The following is a 21,166-nucleotide window of genomic DNA, read 5'->3' as shown; positions in this document are numbered from 1 at the left end:
AGATAGCTATCATAACGATGAACAGCTCATCTCACCGCACCCTTTTCTGTTCTTCGCTTCCCAATCATTTTTTCATTTTCTTCACAGTTTTGTTTCAAAACAGCTTATAAAAATTGGGAATTCGCTCAACGTTCTGCCCTGGTCTCCTTGTTAACTCCTGAGCTGCATAAGTACCTTTTTTTGGGTCTCCGAATCAATTTAAGCGCATGTGGGCTAACCCGGAACCCTGAAGTAAGCCATCAGACAAATTTTCAGTGTCCCCAAAGGTTGGTTTCAGATGGTGGGAGTCAAACATGCAATTAGACGATTAACCACTTGACACTTTTGGACTGGACCATTAGCGATTCAACCATTATCTGCCGAGCAGGAGTATTTCTTTGAGCATTGCCACCGTTAGAAAAAAACACACCAACGGGGGGGCCAATGCGTATTCGTGTGGTTGTGACAGGTAAACCAAATTTGAACGTTTTCGCTCATCTACTTTCACTCAACAAGAAACAATAAATCAGCTGCCATCAGTGTTCGATTAACACAGTAGTAGAATTTCCTATTCAAAACGACGATCCCTAGCAAAATAGTACAACAGATTCTACTCGTTTTTCAGTTTTCTACAATTCGCCAATCAATCGCTAAATAGGATGCAGATGAACAAACCGCCATTAGTTATCCGAACAAACGACTACGTTTCGGACTTGCGTAAGCAATAATTGGCAAATTCTCTAATATCACTACAAATTGTACATCTGTACCTCTTAACAAAAAGAAATGTACGGCTCCCAGGAACTAACTGCTTACTTGAGGGACGATCAAGATTGGATTTCAGATAACCTCTCTATGAAGAGGTCGAACATTTCGTCACGCGGCAACATGCTAATTCTAACGTACTTTTGGCTGACCCCGAAGTGCTCCCCTCCTCTGGTCAATATATGGTGGCTACGGAGAAAGATTTCGCAGTCCTCTATTTCTCCTTCACATTTCAACCAAGCAAAAGCTACGAAAAAGTGCAATGAGTTTATATATAACAAAATGCACAAGCATCTCTAATCCCTTCGCAAATTCAACACTGATGTAAAGAGGGGAAAAAACGTGCTCCTAACCTTTCATCCTTCAACACAATTCTGGCAAAATCGCACACGGTTGTTATTGAAGTTTTAGGTGGAGATGATTTGATTTGATAGAAAAAGGTGGAAAAAGATGATGCAAAAAGTCGGGAACTTCGTAAAAAGATTTAGTGATGAGAAAAATAGTTAAGAATTGGAGTGCTCTATATCAGATCAAGCTCTTGATGAAAAATGTAATCAAATCTGATAAAACAAAAACGTACAGATTGGAGATGGCCCAAAAGTAACGAGCGTACTTCTCAGTATTTGCAATTACCTGGTTGTGTTTCGAAATTACGACCACTGAAGTTGCAACGCGCAGTGGAAAAGTTAGGCAGACTGAACAGTAAACTTTTTTCCACCGCTGCTCTCAGTTGCTTCCACCTCTTTTCCATTAGGATATAGCTATGGTCAAAGAAGGGCTGGACATCTTCAGAGCCGGTACCAACACGGTCACAACTATCAGCTACAGCTTGCAAGATTTTTGCTGCCCGGAGCTGAGAATCTTTGGACACTCCAATTGTATTGATCTCTATGAACTCGGTCATTTTTCTTGCAACTTCTTGGTCTTTAACAAGAGCCCAACTGCAACATGTGAACAGAAAGTTCCAGAAGATGGAAGGGATCCATAAGTTTTGTTCTTTCTTTACATCAATTAAGAAGCAAATATAACTGGAGCAGTTCGTGCTGCTCTTGATCATTAACGTGACGGGTGAATCGAACAGTAGGAGCCCTTAGGTCTAAAGCAATTCGTGGTCTGCAATCCCTAAATATTTCTAGATCTTTTGTCCCCTCATGCATCTTTCTCTGTCCCCTTGGATTTTACGTGGTATATGGCATTGTCCATGTCACCGTATGATTTATGGAGAAGGAGAAAAAGGGGAACAGAAGGAGGCACGTTCCAATTTGTTTGTCCATTCAGAGGAATTCAATTTTTGAACAAAACATAATCATTGCACTTAAAAGTATTTCAACTTTCCTAACCTACCCTTCAACCATTTGAAGTTAAATGCAAGGTAAATAGAAGCTCACAAATTTTGGTGGATTGACTTTTCAAAAAGGACAACCTTTTGTGGAGATTTGAAGAAAGAAATGGACAAACAATTTGGGATGGAAGGTGTAAAAAAAAAAGGACATCCAAACAAGATTACTAGATCAACCACCCATGGCATAAACCCTTGACAAAAAAAAATAATAACAATAGATGAGCAGCTTACCCTATACGTGCTCCAGCATGGCCACTGCTTTTGGAGACAGTGAACAGCATGAGCTCATGGTCTGCAGGAGAATTAATCGGGGTATATTGTGGCCAATAGTAAGCCAGATCATGAACCAGTATTCCATCCTTTTGATTGACCACGGGCTTTCTCGTGGATCCATCGGGGTTGTTTGGTGAGGTTACAAGCTCAATGTAAGGCTTATCTTGACTAAATTTGTGTGCATCACCGGCCCATTTAAAGAGCCCAGACTTCAGGAAGTCAGTCATCAGAGGATAAGACTGCAAGCAATCAGCCAATCCATATTAAACTCCTAAAGGTGAAATGTTGAACAGCTATTGCAGTATAGAAAAACTACATACCTTAGGTAGCAAGGCAAACCAGTTTTATAGTTGATGAGTAAGCACAAAAACTGGATCAACCGAATAAAACAGTACACTAGTGTTGTTTTTTCAAGTCCTCCACTTCAACGAGATCAAGGTCCTAGTGACTAGACGTGTTGGGCTTTTAATTACAAGTTACTAACCTTCCGATTCCTTTGAAAAATGTGAAAAATGAAGGGCCAAGGTTGTATTTTTGGAGACAAAAAAGAAAAAATCTGTTTTTGTGAACAAGCATCTAAAAATTCAGAGTGAAAATCAAAGGTGATGCACCTTGATTTTTATGAAGATTGGAGATTAAAATGTTTCATTATTTAAACCAACCACAGGAGGCTTCTAAGTCTTACAATGAAGGACTCCAAGATAATCTTCCCAAAAAATGCATTTTTCTGAAGGCCAGTTTGGTGGGCCAAATCAGAATTGGATTGCAAATCTGAAGAGGCCCTATTTCCGGTGATTGAATGCAAAATCTAATGGAGGTACCCGTTGGGATAACCACACCCAAAAACATTAAACTTGCAATATGTTGAGGAATGTGGTACTGGTAATCCTCTACCTACTAATCTGTCGGGATTACTCACCCTGTGAGATTACGTGTCCTGCTGTCGTCAGTCTAACCAATCAACATGGCCTTATGACACGGCTTTGGCTTCAACAAAAGAAAATGAGACTATTTGCCTGTTTCCTTCACACCCAATGAGGTTGGTGATTTGCAGAACAATTACAAAAATGGAAAATATGGGAGGACAGGGTATGTTATTAACTAGTACTACAAATATTGATTCACATGGTTCCAATTTTGCAGCTGTAGATAGTATGAGATAAAGTCAGCATCTTATACAACATTTGTCTGGTAAGTACAAACTAGAAACATCAAGACAATACTGATATGAAAGGCAAAAGTTGGCTTAAACCAACTGTCGTGCTTGCATTGGTTGTTCAGTGCTATATGGCCCCAAGAACACTGACCAATTAATGCGAGCTACCTCAGTTGGTTTTAAGCCGACTTTTGGCTTGAACAGTGCTCATATAAAAAAAGGAAAACATCTGTACACAAGCATGCCTGCTACATTACATATAATCAAACGGATATCAAACAGCGAGGTGAGAAACCAGTGTTGTTTTCCAGTTTCAAGAATCTCTAATCACAGAAAAACAGCGTGGCTATGTAATTACAAAAACTAGCTAATTCTCAAGCAAGAAAATTTCAACTCACCGAGTAAAACGGGGCAGCAGATACCACGCTCATGGGCTCAGATGCATCAGGCGGACAGAGAGCATACAATGCAGCCTGATAGAGTTGCGTTGAACCTGTTCCAACCACAATGTGACGGCCTTCAGTGATGGCATTTCCAACCAACTTATGCAATCTAATGACTGTCGTTGCAAATTCTGCCTCCAAAAACCAGCAAATGTTTGTGATATCCGAAAAATAACTTATGTACTGCGACCCGGAGATCACAACTGTCGTTTTGTCACCCATATGCTTCCAAAATCTCTCGTACATTGTCGGATCGCCACTGCATCAAATCAGATAACTTTAGGAATATTTTGTCGCAAACAGAATTACCAGAATTTCAGATTAATAAAAGTGAAAGAATTAACTTCATGTGTGACTTCAAATCCAAAGTTTGATCCTTCTAATGGACTTTCTGTACTTGTGGTACAAAGTATAGATGGTCCACCAATTTCAAATGCTATGGTGATTTCAGCATATTAGAAAAATCAAGGAGCACAAGTTGATGCAGTGATGTACGATGACACCATGGATACAAAATAAGGCCAAGATCCCACCAAGCCATCATATGAATGGTCAATTTCAAAATCCTTACAAGTCAGACCATAAATTGAAATTTATAACATTAGTAGGACCACCGTGGATGGTGGAATGGGCAGCCTTTTATTTTGCAGTGTGGAATATGATTCAAATGCACTTGATGGTCCACTAAGACAGTGTGATGATCTCTGTCCTTACCTTCAAATCTAATATACATGCAAGTCCATGTACCCTATCAAGAAAAATAAATTGGCAAAACTGGCCACTGCACAACTTACAGTAAATAACATGCAAGGTAGGTATGGAAGGAAGTACTTGAGGGTCCTACTCTACAACGGATCAATGATTGGATGGATCACTTGTAAAACGTCAAGTCCTACTCTACGTTTTTTAATTTGGTATACTGTTAACCCTCAGATATGCAAGGTGGGTTTGTAACTGGCAATGCTTAGAAGGGCCCATGAATTATTAAACTCACAGAACCCACTCCCCTTTCCTTATAGCAGTACTAATGAAAGAGGTTCATAAAAACACTTGTCGTTTTCATTTTTGTGTGATAACAGTTTTATAAAAAATGGAACTTATATTAGGGACTTTCTGAAAAATGAGTTGTTTTCAGAAGAAGTTTTCGGAAACAATTTGAATATCATTTTTTTTTCAATGAATGCATAAAACGGAAAACGAAACCAAGTAGACGTATCCAAATTAGATAGTAGTAATAATCTGTATGATCCATATGCAAAAAGGCACACACAAAAGACCCACAAACAGGCACATAGAAAGTGAGCCTGAAGAAGTGCATTGCATTTGAGCTCAAAATGGGGTTTAATTGAGTTTATTGCAGTTTGAGGTCCACCACCAATTACAGAAGAATGATGATTTTGGTCAATGAGAATTTCGACCAGTCCACCACCAATGGTGCATGTTTTTTGTAATTTTCTTTTTCTGGGTAATTCCCCATGGACCCATGGTGCAGACACAAAGCACAACCACTACTTTGGGAACAGAGAGAGCATCACACAGCAGATTCCAAGAGGGCTTCCCCACAGCTCTTAAATTTACCATGGGAATTCACCACCACCCAAGGACCTGTCTCCTCAAGCTGGCAATTACCATAGCAGCAAAGTACTGGTACACACGTATACCCAGAAGAAAAAATCAACTGAGTCAAAACAAAGTAAAACATTCACACTGTTCCCAACAAATCATCCAATGGATAAATATCAATACGAAGCGGATCGTCTGGACTGGACGGTCCAGTCGAAGGCAGAAAGGCCCATTTTGATGATTCGAAACGTTAATTATTAGGATTCACCGAGGACATTGGTCATACCAAACATCATATCGACGGATTTAAGTTGCCCTTCGTCCCTCAAAATAAGTTGCCATGTTGCCAAGCCAATTATATATGAGTTGGACAAAATAACCCAAATAGGAATTCTATTTTGAATTTTTAAGACAATACTGATACTACCTATTCATCAGAAATTGCCCCATCACAAGTCAATGCTGCCCTAACAAAGGGCACACAACCCAGGTAAGAAATAACACACCCATAACTGAAGTGTCAGCATTTTGTTGACGTGGGTCACCGAAGGTGGCATATGACTATTTTCTCCCCAGCTTCATACAAATAATACACTAAAACGATGGCATGACCAAAAAAGCTGTTATATCATACTTATCAAACCGTAAACATAGGGGAAGCTAAGAATCGTTTTGATAGCAAGAGAAGTAAGTGATCCATGGAGAGAAAAAACAATAACGTGTTTGATGGAAAGTAACAGAACATAAAAGCTATCGTAAATAATCACTTATGCAAGAAAAGTTGTTTTTGAAGTTTTTGGGGTTTAACTTCCAAATTGATCATGCTTTCGTACCAACTTATTTCTCAACAAGTGAATCCATTTAAATTATGTAAGGTTAATTTAGACAAAAAAAAAAACATACATTTCTCTGTGGCTTCCATTCTCTGGTACCCAATTGTCAGAATGAATTTTTTTTCAAAACTTCTCTCTGAAAATCCCACACTAAGCCTTTTAAAAATGTTCACTTTCCATCTTTCTTTTGTTTCCTGATCCAAACTTCATATGCAAACGGAATGAAAACAGAGTATCAGACTTACTGGTCGAGATTGATGTCTCTCTGGCCACCGTCTTCGACATCCAAACGAGCAACCGAACTTGATGCCGTCTCCACAAGCTTACCCTTGCTAACGTGCGCCACTTTCTGGGAAAAATCCTCCATGGGAGCCCCTCTATTCTGCTGCTTCTCCTCCAAACAAAAACCATGAAGGCTCTGCTCTGCTCTCCAACCCTCACCCACGTACCCAAGCCTCAGAAACAACCCCACGTTCAACGCCACAGACAACATCAACACATGCCTAAGTGACAAAACCTTCCTCTTGTCCATCTCTCTTTTGTCAATTTGGAAACTACAGAGTCCAATCAAAACTGTAAAAAACAGGGCAAAACAGAGTCTCCTATTAGGATAGCAGGAAAAATCAGACTCTGAAAACAAAAAGAACTCTTGTTTTCTTTATAGCTACTGTGTGTAGGGATGGAATATTGTTTAAAAAGTTCAATACTTGTTTAATGTTCTGATTTATTCCCTTCACTTCCCCTCCGCTCAATCCAAAGTGAGTGTAAAAGCCAGGGTAATTTAAGAAATCTGCTTAAATAAATAAAATATAAAGTAACACGTAAATGAAACATTAAAGGAAGGTAAGCGCTCTTCGAAGTGAATATTTTTAGCAGAACCAATGACTCCCAAGATTCCAACCCGATATTTGCAGCCATACATTCGACGGAGGTTAAATTTACCGGGGGTATAGAACCGTCGGCTGTTGAAGTCGCCGATAAACATTATACTACGATAAATATGCTATGTCAAAATATAATCAAACAAAACCAATATGCCATATAACCTATTTTCAGGTAGACCCAGAAATAAATTACTACTCTCTAGTGAATACTAATTAACAAGATGATTATATTAAACAAATGGTCACATAGATACCTTTAATAGCATTTTACCAAGAGTTGTGACATGCGATGAACATCAATGAGATGGCTAAAAGTCTAACAGGTATACGTGGACACTCGAAGTATAATAGTGTGACTCCCGGCCGGGCCGGTAACGTACCCAACTTTGGTAACTACTTGTGGCCAGAATAGATTTATAATCTGATAGAGTATTTGGGAGATATGTGCAAAGTAGTGTTTGGGAGATAATGCTCAAAATAGAGTATGAAGGGCATTTTTGAGGATGATGCTCAAAATAGATTGTGAATTTGGGAAGATAATTCAAAATGAGAATGGAAAAACTCCTTCACGGCTGATTCTCAAATTGTGCCTCTGTGCCTCTAAAGTTTAGTTTTTATAATAAATTGTGAGAGAATCCATTCTCACAATCTGGCTTGGGCTCCCAAACGGAAAAAAAAAAAAGAGGAGGAAAACACACAATGCACAATTTGGCTCCCAAAGAGGCCTCTACTATGAATAGTACTCCCTCCGTCCGTCTCACTTCCGACCGTCTCATTTGTTGTGACTGTTTCTTTTTTGGATTGCTGTGACTGTTTCTTTTTTGGACGTCATTGAATATTTTAACATAGGAAGTGGGTGCTGGAGAGTGGCAATTTAAGAGTAACTTGTTAACCGGGTTTGGCCAAATGAATGAATATGAGAAAGCAACTAAGTATTTATCCCCCGTGACATTCGTGAAGGCTGAACATTCCAAAACTGACCTAGACATCTGGTTATCGAAAAAAAATTCGGAGTTGCAAAGCGAATACTTGCTAATTAAATTTAAACATATATACATATATTTTATATATATATATATATATATATATATATATATATATATATATATATGCGATACATATCCTCCTCAAACAAGATCATTGAAGAGCCAATCGTAGAAAAAAAACACATAAATTCCGTCCAAAAACATAATAGAGCTGGAGGTAAAGCATAAAAACGCACAAAACCCAGAAAAAAATTCCTCCGGTACTCGTCAATAAACTTTAAACGAGATTTTGTAGACTTGTTGGCGAGGTTAAAAATGAAAAGAACATACCAGTATTGGCAAATAAGGACTTGATTGATCAATCCGCGAAAGAAAGCTTCGAATTTCCCCCAGTGGCTGCACAACCCACTACGGGGGTTGGAGCAATGGCATCTCCTCTCTCTCCTCACTCTCTCCCTCTCTCTCTTAAAACAGAGATCAATCGAAACACATTGGCATTTGAAGGAATCGGGATATTTTATAGGGGGTTTATTTATTGAAAGAAGACTGGAAGATTTTTTTTCCACGGAAGATCTCCCAGTTTCCGATGCCACATCTCGAAATATACAACCAAATCAAGGATTCACAGTTCTGTCACACGCGTTCCCTCCCCCTCTCTCTCTCTCACACACACACACAACTGAACACGCATGCTAGGAGAGAGAGAGAGAGATGGTGGCAGTGGCACTGGGTTCTAAGCTTGGGGTGAGTTGGAAAAACGAAGGAAAGCTGTTTAACACTACTGTTTATACTACTGCTCTCCACTCGTGCTACGTTGCATCCTTTTCCCTGTTTACCTTTTTCTCTCTCATTAATTTATTCAGTAGTGCTACCGTTTTGTTTCACCGCTCTTCTATCGTAGTGCTCAATTTTACCGTTCGTCTCTGCAATCAATTGTTCGAATTTTAAAAAGACTCACCAGGCTTGGAAGAGTCTTTAAAATCCAAAATACTTTTGAACAATAAAATTGAGAGCGGTAAAATACAGCGGTGGAGTAGATTTTCTGTAATTTATTGGTAACATATGGTGTTATGTAAGGAATAGTACTCTCTCGTCCTTTTTTTCAAGTGTTCAATATGTAATTTTGCGTATCATTTTTAATTGTCTATGTATCTTTTTTAATGTATATTACTAAAAGTTACGATATCAATCTGATTTGATTGATCTAAATTATTTTTATTCGTCATTAATTTTAAAAACATAAAACATAATCCAACGTAATATGCATCGAGAAATATAAGCTATTAAAAATGACACACAGAACTGTGGTGGACACTTAAAAATTACCTGAGGGAGTACCATTATGTTAAGAAATTTTTCAGTGCCACGTGGACACGACCACATAGTGCCCATGCACGCATTTCGACCGTCCAAATGTGTTTTGGACGGCATAAATTTGTTCGGGTAATTTTTTAGTGCAAATTTACCAAAATATCCCCTCAAATCCAAACAAATTTGGGCTGTCCAAAAACACGTTTGGATAGCAGAGATGCGTGCACGAGCACCACGTGGCTGTGCCCATCCGGCAATGAAAAATTTCTCCATTATGTTAGATAAAAAGGTAAATTTTCATTAGACTCCCTCAACTATAACTGATTTTCACTTATCGTCCTTAATGTTTAAAACTTAACACTTGTCCCCCTAAAAGGATTCATACAATAACCATGGACTCCTTCTGTTAGAAACACATTGAAATTTTGGACGAAACTTGTCATGCGAGCAAAACTTGACATGATAAATAAGATTTTATGGCAAATTTTCCATTTTTTCTTCATCTAAGGTAATTTCCTAAAATTAGAAGATGTGAGGATAGAATAAAAGAACCTAACCGTTGGAGTCAATTGTAGAGGAATTGCGGGAGATCACGGATAGGAGGTGATTGGGGTTGGTATATAAAGTGTGGTGACTGGATTTGATGTTTTAATGTCGTGATTTTAAGAAGGTTATGGGTAAAGGCTAAGGTGACAAGAAAACGGTGGGCAGATGATTGACGAGTAAAGGGTTAATTGTGATTTTTCATTTACGCTATCTTTAACATCTGTAGTGGAGAGGATTTCTTACTGTTAGATACCCATTCTCCATATGGGGATCCACACTCCCCGTTTGGATGAAGGGAAAAAATAATTCCCGTCACGGATAGGCGAGGACAGAACATTAGATGGTTTTGGGGATCAAAGACAGCGATCATACTATTCACTCTTGTTCTGTCCAGTTGTCATCCCTACTAGTTCATGTGGAGTTCTTCTAAAATAACTCTTTCAGGAAAAAGTTCATTTAAAATGCGTACCATTGATGGCCGTGAGATAGACGATCCGAAGCGCTTGAAGGGACAACACAAATTTTGTACCTAAGGGACAACAGGCTCTCCGAGTTCCTGTAAGCTCTATCCCTATATCAAGAACATAACATTGAACACCATTTTCGGTCTCTTCTTCTATTTGACATTGCAATTAAAATGGGGCCCTTAAAATGTAATTCACACCATTTATGCACACAAGTCAATTTCATTGCTAGTACTGTTAATGATCACATTGATTATTATTATTATTATTATTTTGACATGGTGATCACATTGATTATTGACACTACAATAAAATGCATACAAGTCAATTCTCGTTGCTTACTATTTGTAAATATAAAAATAACAGTTGGGCCACTGAACGGTTTGTCTAATCATGAATCAAGATCCGTACAAGTTAACTCGAACATCCAGTTAAAAAAAAAAAAAAATCGTCGGCAAAACTCGGTGCTCTTTGACGCTCTTACTAGGTGGCTTTTCCCTTTTCAGATGTGTGAAACAATAAACAAGGTACTAAAAAGAAATGAAATCAAACACCAACTCAGCTTTTGCCCTTTGACAAGGAGAAGACAAGTATAATTAAGTCCAGTGCTTGTGTTTTTGCCAGGTGAGTGGGAATGACTTTGGGATTTGTTCTCTTGTGTTTATTCTTCTTTGTTAATCACTGTTATCTTACTAATATCAAACAAAAGAAAAGATTCTTCTTTAGCATTTTTTGTACACCTTTTCCTACCCCTAGTCCACAATCGAATCATGCACTAGTAGAAGTAGAACTTTCAACCGAGTGGAAGTCAATTAAGGCAGGCACAACGAGGACGGGCGGAACGATCAAGCTTTCGCGTAGCATCAGGGTGAGCGCAGAGAGGAAGATGTCGGGTTTCAACAAAAAGATAAGCTAGGTTTTTGCTAACCAATATAGACTTGTACATGTAGATGGCAAACCAAGTTACCAAGGCAGCCCATAGGCCATAGTGGTCATTTTATTCATGTCTAGTCCAAAGAGGAAACTATCAATAATTTAATCTAGTTCCAGCAATTGGAAGGTAATGAAGGCAAAGCAAGCACTAGCTTCAAATGGTCTCATCAGGGATAAAATCCAACAGAAGTTTGGAGAAAACTGTATCCCTGGTTTACTTAGAGTGTTGGTGCAGAATCAGGATACTTCGGAATAGGCCTGTCAATGGGCCGGATCCGATCCGGATCCGACAGATCCGGATCCGGATCCGGATCCGATAAGACACAATCCGATCCGGATCCGATAAGACTCAAATCCGATAGTGGTAATCCGGATCCGAATCCGAAAAATCCGGATCCGATCCGAAAATCAGAATCCGATCCGGAAACTTTTTTTACTTCAAAAATTTTTGCAAAAAAAATATTTTTTTCAAAAAAATACAATTTTTTTTTTCAAAAAAAAATTATTTTCCGAAAAAAAATTTAAAAATTTTTAAAAATAAAATAAAAATAAAAATACAACTTCTTAAACATTTTTTTTTTCAAAATAAAATTTTTTCTATTTTTTTAAAAAAAATTAAAATTTTTAAAAAAAATGAAATTCGGATTCGGATTGATAACGGATTTAATCCGACCCGATCCGGATCCGATCCGGATCCGTATTGAATTACCGGATCCGGATTATCGGATTATCGGATCGATGTTATCGGATTCGGATCCGGATCCGGATCGGATTTTTCGGATCGGATCCGGATCGGATCCGGTCCATTGACAGGCCTACTTCGGAAATAGAACGCCTGAATTTTTTTGGTCAATATATATATATAAATGAAATTCGATAAGGGTACATCGAGAAGGGGAGGAGCTGATGGACATCCAACCAAATGTTGAATGAGTGCGAAGAAAAGAACAAATAAATAAAACCACCCAAAAATAACCCAAGCATTCTTGTCTCCTCTTGGAAATAGCAGCCATCTCCCAACAACCTGAACCAGCCAAACACCAAGTCCTCCTGAAACATCCAACAAAATGGTGAATGAAATAAAACGCCGTGATGGAACCATGTCGAGTCATGTTATAATGTCGCTTTCCGAAAATTCATAAAACTATATGTGCCACCATCAAATTGTGTACATTAGGTTGCAACAAACCTATTTCGAGGATACAACGAAGCCTGATGTTACAATCTTCTACTTGCATCCATACAAATGAAGGACAAACAGAATACCAAGCCAAAAATTTGGACAACAATGTAATTTTATGGCATGCAAAAAGGAATCTCTATGAATGAAAGGTATGAGACCTAATAAGATTCTAGTAATGTTTGGGTCCACAAAATCAGCATACTGGAAAGAAGAGAAAGACCAGAGTAGAGTTGCCTTCCCTACAAGGAGAGAAGGGGGGTGGGGGGCCACATTGATGTTTGAGAGCTCAGTCATGCTAATCTTCTGCAGAGAATATAGAGCTAATAACCCTAAAGATCACAAGGTTTTAAGGCTCAAGATTTTGCCAGTACTCAATGGCTGGTCACCGGCCATATCTACCTCCACACTTAGGGTGGTCCCTATGGGATTATATTGAGCCTGCAGCCATTAAGGGGATGGTCCTTCCCAATTAAGTTGCATGCCCCTCTAGTCCAGGCCTTCACCAATCAGTCTCATTGGAGTGGGCCTACTTTCAATTTTGCAAGGTCCCCTGTTGTACAATCAACATCAAGAAGAATATTAACATGAATAATGTTGGATTACGTCCCTAGGTAAGGCCATACTAGAAAATAAAGGGAAAAAAGAAAATCAATTTTTGGATTTAAATATGTTCTTATTACAAAACGGAAATAGCTTCTCTACGGTCTATGTTTGGACTACAGAGAACGGTTGATGTAATTCCAGTTGTCCAAAAGTGTTATTAACGGTTAGATTTTGTTGAAAGACTCTTCGTGAGAAAATTTAAAATCTAAATCATTGATTGTTGAGATGAACGAACGAGATGAGACCGCAGAGAAGCCGAATCCTTAAAAAAAATCGTACTTGAGACACAAAACTCTCACTTAGAGCTGAAATTAGGGGTGGCAAATTGAACCCAGACCCATTAACAAACCCAGACCCATCAACTAGAAAATAGACCCAACCCAACCCATTTATTAGTTGGGTAAGAATGGGTTCAAACCCAGCTGACCCATTATTAGTTGGGTCATAATTGGGCATCAATTGGGTCAACTTAAATGACCCAATGGGCAATGAAAGTAACCCACCAAATTTCATCTCTTAATTGATTTCTTTTCCAAACCCAAACCCATCAATTGGTCCCGCTCTCTCTCCCTCGTTCCCACTCACCCCGACCCCCCCCCAAAACCCAAACCCCAACCCCCAGGCTCTCTCTCTCCCTTTCCCACTCTCTCTCTCTCCTCTCCCCCCCCCCCCCCCCCCGCCCCATGTATCATGGCCTTCTCTCTCTTTTATTCAATTATTTTGTTTTAAATTACACGCGTTCAAAAATATTTTGAATGGTTCAAATTAAAAATCAATTATGACCGGTAATAATTATTTTGACCAGTCAAAATTGAAAACACATCTCATCCATTAATTGCGCGAATGGACCCGTGAAATTGTGCTCCGCCGTGAATAAATTTCTCTCATGGTAGTCCCGCAAAGGGTTTGGATTAAAAAATTGACTTGTTTTTTTGTCCTTTTTCAAATTTTTTTTGCATTTTTTTTGTTTTGTGTCATATTTTTGTGACTTATTAATTTGTTTTGATGAGAGGAATCGGAAAAGTAAAAAAATTTGATCGAAACTTATAATTTTTTGAATAAAAACAAAAAAAAATCAATAAGACAAAAAAAATTACTTATTCTCGTCTTTTTGAAAAAATTTATGAGTTTCGATCATAATTTTTTTTTACTTTTCTAATTTTTCGATCAGAATTTTTAGTATATATGTAATTGGGTTAATGGGCGGGTCGGGTTTGCTTTAAAATAAATGGGTCGGGTTGGGTATGGGTAATTAGACTCATAGTTAATGGGTCTAAATGGGTCAATGACCCATTAAAGACCCAACCCACTAACAACTTACCCAATTTGACCCAAACCCGCCCGTTTGCCACCCCTAGCTGAAATTGAGAAAAATATAAGTATACAATCTGTTTCCACTTGCAAATTAAGAGATTAATTCTCTTTATTGTAACTTCTACTATGATGGGTATTAGGTAACATTTGTCATCATTCCAACTTCTAAGTCAAGGAGAAGGCCAAGGAATCTGGCACAACTTAAGGAGTGATTATTCAGTGCTCCGGGGACTTTATCTATCACATATAAAGGCTCCTGTGCGTGGTGAATAATGCCCTTGAAGCACTACATGGCGGTGCTCCGAGAGCGAATAATACTTTCCCTGAGCAAAGCGTATGCATGTCAAAACCTAACAAGGACAAGAGCACCTAAACCTTTGGGATGGTAGGGATCCCATGACATCGAAAGCAGAAAATGACAAATGAGAATAGTGACCCCATGACTCCCAAAAACCTTGAGATTCCCTTCAAGTACTTTTCAGTTTTCCCCAGGGTTAATTTGGTAAAGAAATTGACAAGAGGCTTCCAAAACTTCACATTCACATGCTCCTAGCCCCTAGGAAGGCCAAACACAATCTCTAACTTTCCACTGGGAGGGAAAATATCCTCCTCCAAACAAAAAACCATCATGTGAGTGTAACTGTATAACTATAAGCTACTCTTTCTCACCCATTAAACTTTCACATGCATTATTGCTACTTTTGTTTGAGGCATATAATCTTGTATCTTTGCCGTCATATCTTCCTACTGCACCTTTTGGCGAAAATGCTTTGTCAGTTGCGTTCTTGTAAACTTATTTGCCTAGAACTTATATCGGTGTTTTTTTATTTTTTGTATAGCTTTTCGTCATAATTTGTAGGGTTAATCGTTGGTTTCGTTAATTGGAAAAGTATAAAAATATGGACTGATGTTGAAAAAAGTTAATATAAGACGATACTTTAGACAAAAAAGACAGTTGTTGATACTTTTTTTTGTCTTTCGTGATTTTTTTATTTATTTTTTATCATAATTTTTTACTTTTAAACCCCTGCTTTTGGTCATAATTTTTTACTTTTAAACCCCTCTCGTTGAGACAAATGATTAATCCAAAAAACATAATGCAAAACTAAAAAAAAAATTAAATTTACAAGAATATAGATGGAGACTTTCATTGCAGTATCTTCCCAAGATCAAATCAAAAGCGAAGCCCTAGTTTCTTCCAAAGCAAGTTATTTTCCTTTTTATGCCAGCCCATGGGCTTTTCAAGGGGTTTATGTGTGCATAACTTCTTTTAGTTCTCTCATTTTTCTTTAGGCCCACCTCTCAAGAATTGTGCCCAAAATACAGGCCAGGCTCAGACAAGGGAGATGAAGCTAAACAAGATCTAATTCAAACCAAGGATTATTAGGTCCCATTCCGCTAAGGCTCTTATTTTTTAAGTACTTATTTTTCACTTTGCAAGATAGGTCATTATCTCACAATACATCACATTTACTTCAAAAAATAAGTACTTATTTCCCGTAGTGTAACGGGGCCTTACTCGAAGTACAACACCTCCACCTAACTAGATGAATAATAGCAGCAGCCATTGTGGAGAAATTAAACATCATCACTCTTCAACATGATTTAGCAATCAAATCATAGTAAGTGATTGACCGTACCCAGTACCTGCACGCAAACCTACTAATCTTGGAATTTGAATGGACATCCTATGAGCTGTAACCGGACAAATAAGGGTGTGCGAGAACATGGGTATTTCATTCCTGAGAGGAAGATACCAAATACCTGCTAGTTGAAGAAACCATTTTCCTTTTCAGAAGTCCAAGCAGCAAAATTCGTGTTGGTTGATTGCTCTTGGAGAAGATCGGAACTGGAGAGGAACTCAATGGGTGCACAGAGAACGTACCATGCACAATGACTATATAACTGTATTGTTAACAGCTTTTGACATTACAATACTTTAGCAGTAGTATATTGTTTATACGTAAAGCCAAAAAGAGTAGGAATGGCACAAATAACGTTGATCTGAAAACGTAGGTCAATAGTCTATACACAAACTATTTATACAAAGCAAAGGTGTTGACAATAATATATCACCAGCCAAAACAAACTTTCTTGGCTAGACATTCCCGTCATTCATCAGCTTATCCAGCACGACATTAAGGTCCACTGACATTCCTGCCAAAAGAAGCTTCCTCACAGTTGCTCTAACCAAGTCCCTCCTAAACCCCATCGCTGTTACCCTGTCAACAACATCATCTATCGGAGCCTTGTTTCCAGTCCCGCCAGAACTTAATCCAGTATCCACACTAGAGGCAGTCGGAAGCGCGTGCGGTAATATCTGGGCTTTAGGGAGCTGGGTGTAATAATTACTTCCACCACCCTGTACTGAAAAGGAAGGAGAGATTTCCCAGGGTTTCATAGTTGAGCTACGGTAGTGGGAAGAAGACCCATCATGGGGATTCATATTGCCAAAATTAGCATGCTTGGGTGTCTGGGAATACCCAGAAGGAAACTCAGAGTTAGGACCTTTCATGGGTTGACCATGCATCTGTTGAGAGGAATCCAAATAAAACTGGCCGTGGATAGGCGGCCCATCCGCTGGCAGAGAGGAGGATTGGTGGATGTTTGGACGGTAGTTATGAGGTGGGTAAGGTCCATAAGGAGGTGATTCTACAGGAGGATGATGTGTCCATGAATGTTGGTTTTGAGGATTAACTTCATGAAGAGGTGGACGAAATTGCGGTCTTTGGGTTGCCTCCCCCAGGACTTGAGGAAGGTTAAGAACAGGTTCATAAAAGTGAGGAGGTGCTGGAGGTGAAGGCCGTGATTCCTGAGTAGGAGACACATTGTATTGCTGATAAGTGGCTTCTAAAGCTTTTCCAGCAGGAAAATAGTATGACTCAGGCGGGGGACAGGAAGGAATTGGGTTCTGTAGTGTTTGACTATGCACTGGTGCTGCAACAGGTGCTCCGCCTGGCGTTGCATTTTGATAATGCAGGGTTGAAGAAGTGTCAGGAATGAGAGTAGGAAGTGCTGGTGAAAATGCACCAGAAACAAGTGGAGGCTGGGGAGACTGCTCAGAAGCAGGTGATGATGCTTTTGGTGCTGATTTAGATTGACCTGCAGTCTTGGGGTCTTCGGGTTGTGGGTCACTCTTTGAACCCTGAAGCTTGGCAAGCTGAAGCAGGGTTTCTGTTATTTCCTGCTTATCCTTTAGAAAAAGAACACCATCTTGAACCTGCATGCAGAGACTGGCATACATTAAACAGTATTCAAACAAACCAATGCCTACGTACAAAAGTTCTGTCAACATTCTCGGCCTAAAGTTTATGGACCTCTGTTTTCCATAAGGTTTAGCCAATACAATTGCTGAGTGAGAAGTTTAGGTTTGTTCAAATACCCATGGCTTCTAACACCCCATTCCTGAATTTCAACATGCAGGAGTTTAAAGATGAAAATGCCTCCCACAATGGATCATCAACGTGAATTATATTCAAAGATCAGAAACAATAATAAAAGGGATGAAATAGTAGAATAAATGAACTACCAAGGAAGAGACAACAATTGAGAAATTAAGCGCAACGGGTTAACCTAGAGACTAAGTTGAGCTGTTATAAATGTCATCAGGTCAAAAGCTATCCCACAAAGCCCTTGAACCTCTTGAGGCCCCTCTAGGGCTATGCCTAGTAATTCACCGGTAGGTGTTGAAGGGGCAAAAGCCTCACATACCCTTGACCCGGAAAATATTACCTGCCCCCTCCAAAAAACCAAAGGAGAGTACAAGATGAAGAAAAAAACGGTACAACGTAGTTGTCACAACTCACAAGAACCCCAACTTGCATGTGTAATCTTAATTTTCATCTACAAAGTAGTCTATCCACTACTGGCGATGTATAAGCAATCACTTCCTAGTGGCCAACTATGGCCTGCTTTTCACATCTCTGACTTGAAGGTTATAACATTAAAAGGTAAAGCTTCCTTTTCCTTTTCAGAATGTTTGAGAGGAGTTGGGACAAAAAAATAAGTTCACATGAAGATCGAAAGGATGATTAGTAACAGCGCAAGAGAAACCTCTCTCAGAATATTTTCTAGCTGCCTCAGCTTTCCATCTGTTCTGCCATTATTATACTCAGCGGAGATCTTCAGATTGTCAACAGCATTCTCAAGCTGGTTTATTTTACTCTCTATTTCAGAGAGTCTTGCACTAAGCCCATCAACCGAACGCAACAGGTTGTCAAAATGCTCCTTCATTGTCTGATGAATCTCGGAAGCTAGTGCCAGCCGCACTTCCTTTTGACTGAATTTTCCAGAATCAATATGGTCCGTAGAATTGCAATTCTGTACATGTAACAGAACCAACTCTTAACAAGTGCAAAAGTATATGATGTAAATCAAAACACAGGACTTCAAAAAGAAATAAGATTTTTTCTCTCACAATAAAGGCAACAAGTAATACACAGTCAGGTACTGTCGTAAAACCAAGCTTAGAAGTTCTGTCAACATTCTCGGCCTACCGGGTAAATAGAACTGCAATACAGAGCGTGTTTTGACACAACACCTAAAAAGTGCTTAAGTTTCCAAATAAAATTCACATCAATTCCTAAAATAGCAAAACAATATACCGAGGAAAAAGAGAAGCTAACGTATTCTGATGCAGACAAAGCCTCATCTCCAACAAGGTAACTTCTTTCTTGGAATCCACTTCACAAGTTCTAAGTGATTCCATCAGGTCACTCTTTATTTGTTTCTTGCTAAGAAAAATGAACACATGAGAAAGGGAACAACGACCAAACGTACGACTATCCCACCAAGGTGCGAGCATGACAAGGTCCCTCTCACACGGCATCTGATTCATGCATCTACTGTCGTAAGCTGGTTTCGAAAGCACGACCACGTAAGACAGAGCAGGAAGTTTTCACTCAGCTGCCTTTACCAACTCGGCAACCACAAGGGTCACACTCTGCTCAACATGAACCTTACCATAATAGATCAACTAGTACTTAAAAAAAGAAATTTGATTGTCACGCTCTACTTTTATCCACTCAAACTCTCATTTTGGTCTTTACTAAGGTAAAATTACAAAACTACTTTTCATACCTGAGATGACAAACAGGTAATTTATATGCACAATGCCAAAAAAGAGTAAACATACATAAAACACTCAGACACCTTGGGATCACACCGGGGCACGTGATCTATGGTCTGCTCAACCCTCGTGTGCTACTCCTAGCATACAAAACCAACAAATCATCCACGTCAATATTCCCGAAATTCTTCTAAAGAAACACCAGCTTGTTGTGTATTCAACTTTAAAACAAAATAATAACCATAATGAGCAAAAGAAGAAAAAATTGCTAAAATTGCAGCACTGATCGCGTCAATCTCACGGCCAAAATCAAAGACTCTGTTCACTAATACTCTCATTTCTCTAGCTATCTCTCTCCACTCAACACCCCCAAACCTACCTAAACCAGGGTGTTCCACTAAACAGGTCATGTTTTCACAGATTTCTAGACAGATCATTCTCTTACACACATCAACTAAAATAAAATTTAGCGAAAACAGCTTGACTGTTGTAATTAGCTTGAAGCAAAAAAGTATAAAGGAAACGCACACGTAAAAGAACTCGATTTCTTGAGAGAGAGAGAGAGAGAGAAGCGTACTTTGAGTGTGGGAGGGCGAGAGTGAGAAGCTCCAAGTGATCGATCAAGATCAAAACCAAAGCTTTGACCAGCGGCGAAATCATCGTCACTATCATCGTCGGGGGAAAAGAAAGTGAAGGAATCCTTGCTCTTGGATCTGGAGAGATCCATAATTTGCTTGTCCGTGAACTCCGACGTCCTCATTGATCACAAATCAAACCGAAGAAAATTCAAATAACTACTACTACTAACATTTACAGCCGACGAGTGATTATCTCGATACGAATAAAAACATACTACAATTATATAGATACAGACAGACAGAGAAGTTCAGGTGGATTGGATGAGTTTTGGTTGGTGCCGATGGGGCAGAGGAAGTAAAGGAGGAGTGAATTTCAAAGGCAGTGGACTGGCAGTTGTGCCGAGCGCGTACCCGCTGGTTGCATTCGGGCCGTCTATTTCAGTTTTAGATTGTTTGAATTTGGAAATAGAAAAAAAAGGAGAGAAAGAGGAGAAAAAGTGTGGGGGTGAGAGACGAAATAGTATTTTAATATGAACCGTTCAATATATTTTTAGACGACTTGAATGTAACGTTCAGGCACCACATCAGCCGGGGTCACATGATACCCACCCGGCACACTGGAAAATTAAATGAATCCATTGCACTGTACTGTACCATACAACACTCGTGGCAATGGAGAAATTGGGAAAAAAATTCGGTGTCGAGTGGATATATCCCCGTGGTATTCACTCCAACATTTTCTTTCTCATTTTTCTCTCTCCAAATTCAAGTTGTTCAAAAGTATATTGAACAGCTCGAATACGCCGAGCAGGCATCACGTGGTACCCATCCGACATTGAAATTTTTTCCCGTGGCAATGGCATGGATTTATGCATTGTTTTCTGGTTTTTGTATTTCAAGAAAATGGATGCCAGAGAGAGAGGGTGGTTCTATTTGTAATTT

General features: G+C 39.1%; 2 protein-coding genes across 4 annotated transcripts; both read right to left on the bottom strand.

Annotated features, from left to right (window-relative positions):
- Nucleotides 1-521: 521 nt before the first annotated feature.
- On the bottom strand, nucleotides 522-9,048 carry LOC131335884 (tryptophan aminotransferase-related protein 2). Of its 3 annotated transcripts, none has more exons than XM_058371435.1 (6): nucleotides 8,555-9,048; nucleotides 6,600-6,927; nucleotides 3,914-4,217; nucleotides 2,318-2,598; nucleotides 1,378-1,685; nucleotides 522-991 (listed from the first exon to the last, which is right to left on the bottom strand). In XM_058371435.1, the coding sequence occupies exons 2-6, from the start codon at nucleotides 6,884-6,886 to the stop codon at nucleotides 807-809; spliced, it is 1,365 nt and encodes a 454-aa protein (XP_058227418.1). In that variant the 5' UTR covers nucleotides 6,887-6,927; nucleotides 8,555-9,048; the 3' UTR covers nucleotides 522-806. The 3 variants fall into 3 exon arrangements, with proteins under 3 accessions (XP_058227418.1, XP_058227419.1, XP_058227421.1); XM_058371436.1 differs by having other exon boundaries at nucleotides 6,600-6,908; nucleotides 8,555-9,047; XM_058371438.1 differs by lacking the exon at nucleotides 8,555-9,048 and adding an exon at nucleotides 7,062-7,190.
- A 7,412-nt stretch (nucleotides 9,049-16,460) lies between these two features.
- On the bottom strand, nucleotides 16,461-20,608 carry LOC131335883 (leucine-rich repeat extensin-like protein 2). Its single transcript, XM_058371434.1, has 3 exons — nucleotides 20,224-20,608; nucleotides 18,632-18,898; nucleotides 16,461-17,798 (listed from the first exon to the last, which is right to left on the bottom strand). Exons 1-3 carry the CDS (start codon nucleotides 20,404-20,406, stop codon nucleotides 16,677-16,679), a joined length of 1,572 nt encoding a protein of 523 aa, XP_058227417.1. The 5' UTR covers nucleotides 20,407-20,608; the 3' UTR covers nucleotides 16,461-16,676.
- Nucleotides 20,609-21,166: the final 558 nt, after the last annotated feature.

The sequence above is a fragment of the Rhododendron vialii genome, chromosome 8a, assembly GCF_030253575.1.
Source record: "Rhododendron vialii isolate Sample 1 chromosome 8a, ASM3025357v1".
Lineage (NCBI taxonomy): Eukaryota > Viridiplantae > Streptophyta > Magnoliopsida > Ericales > Ericaceae > Rhododendron > Rhododendron vialii.
This window is presented reverse-complemented; position numbering and strand designations above follow the sequence as displayed.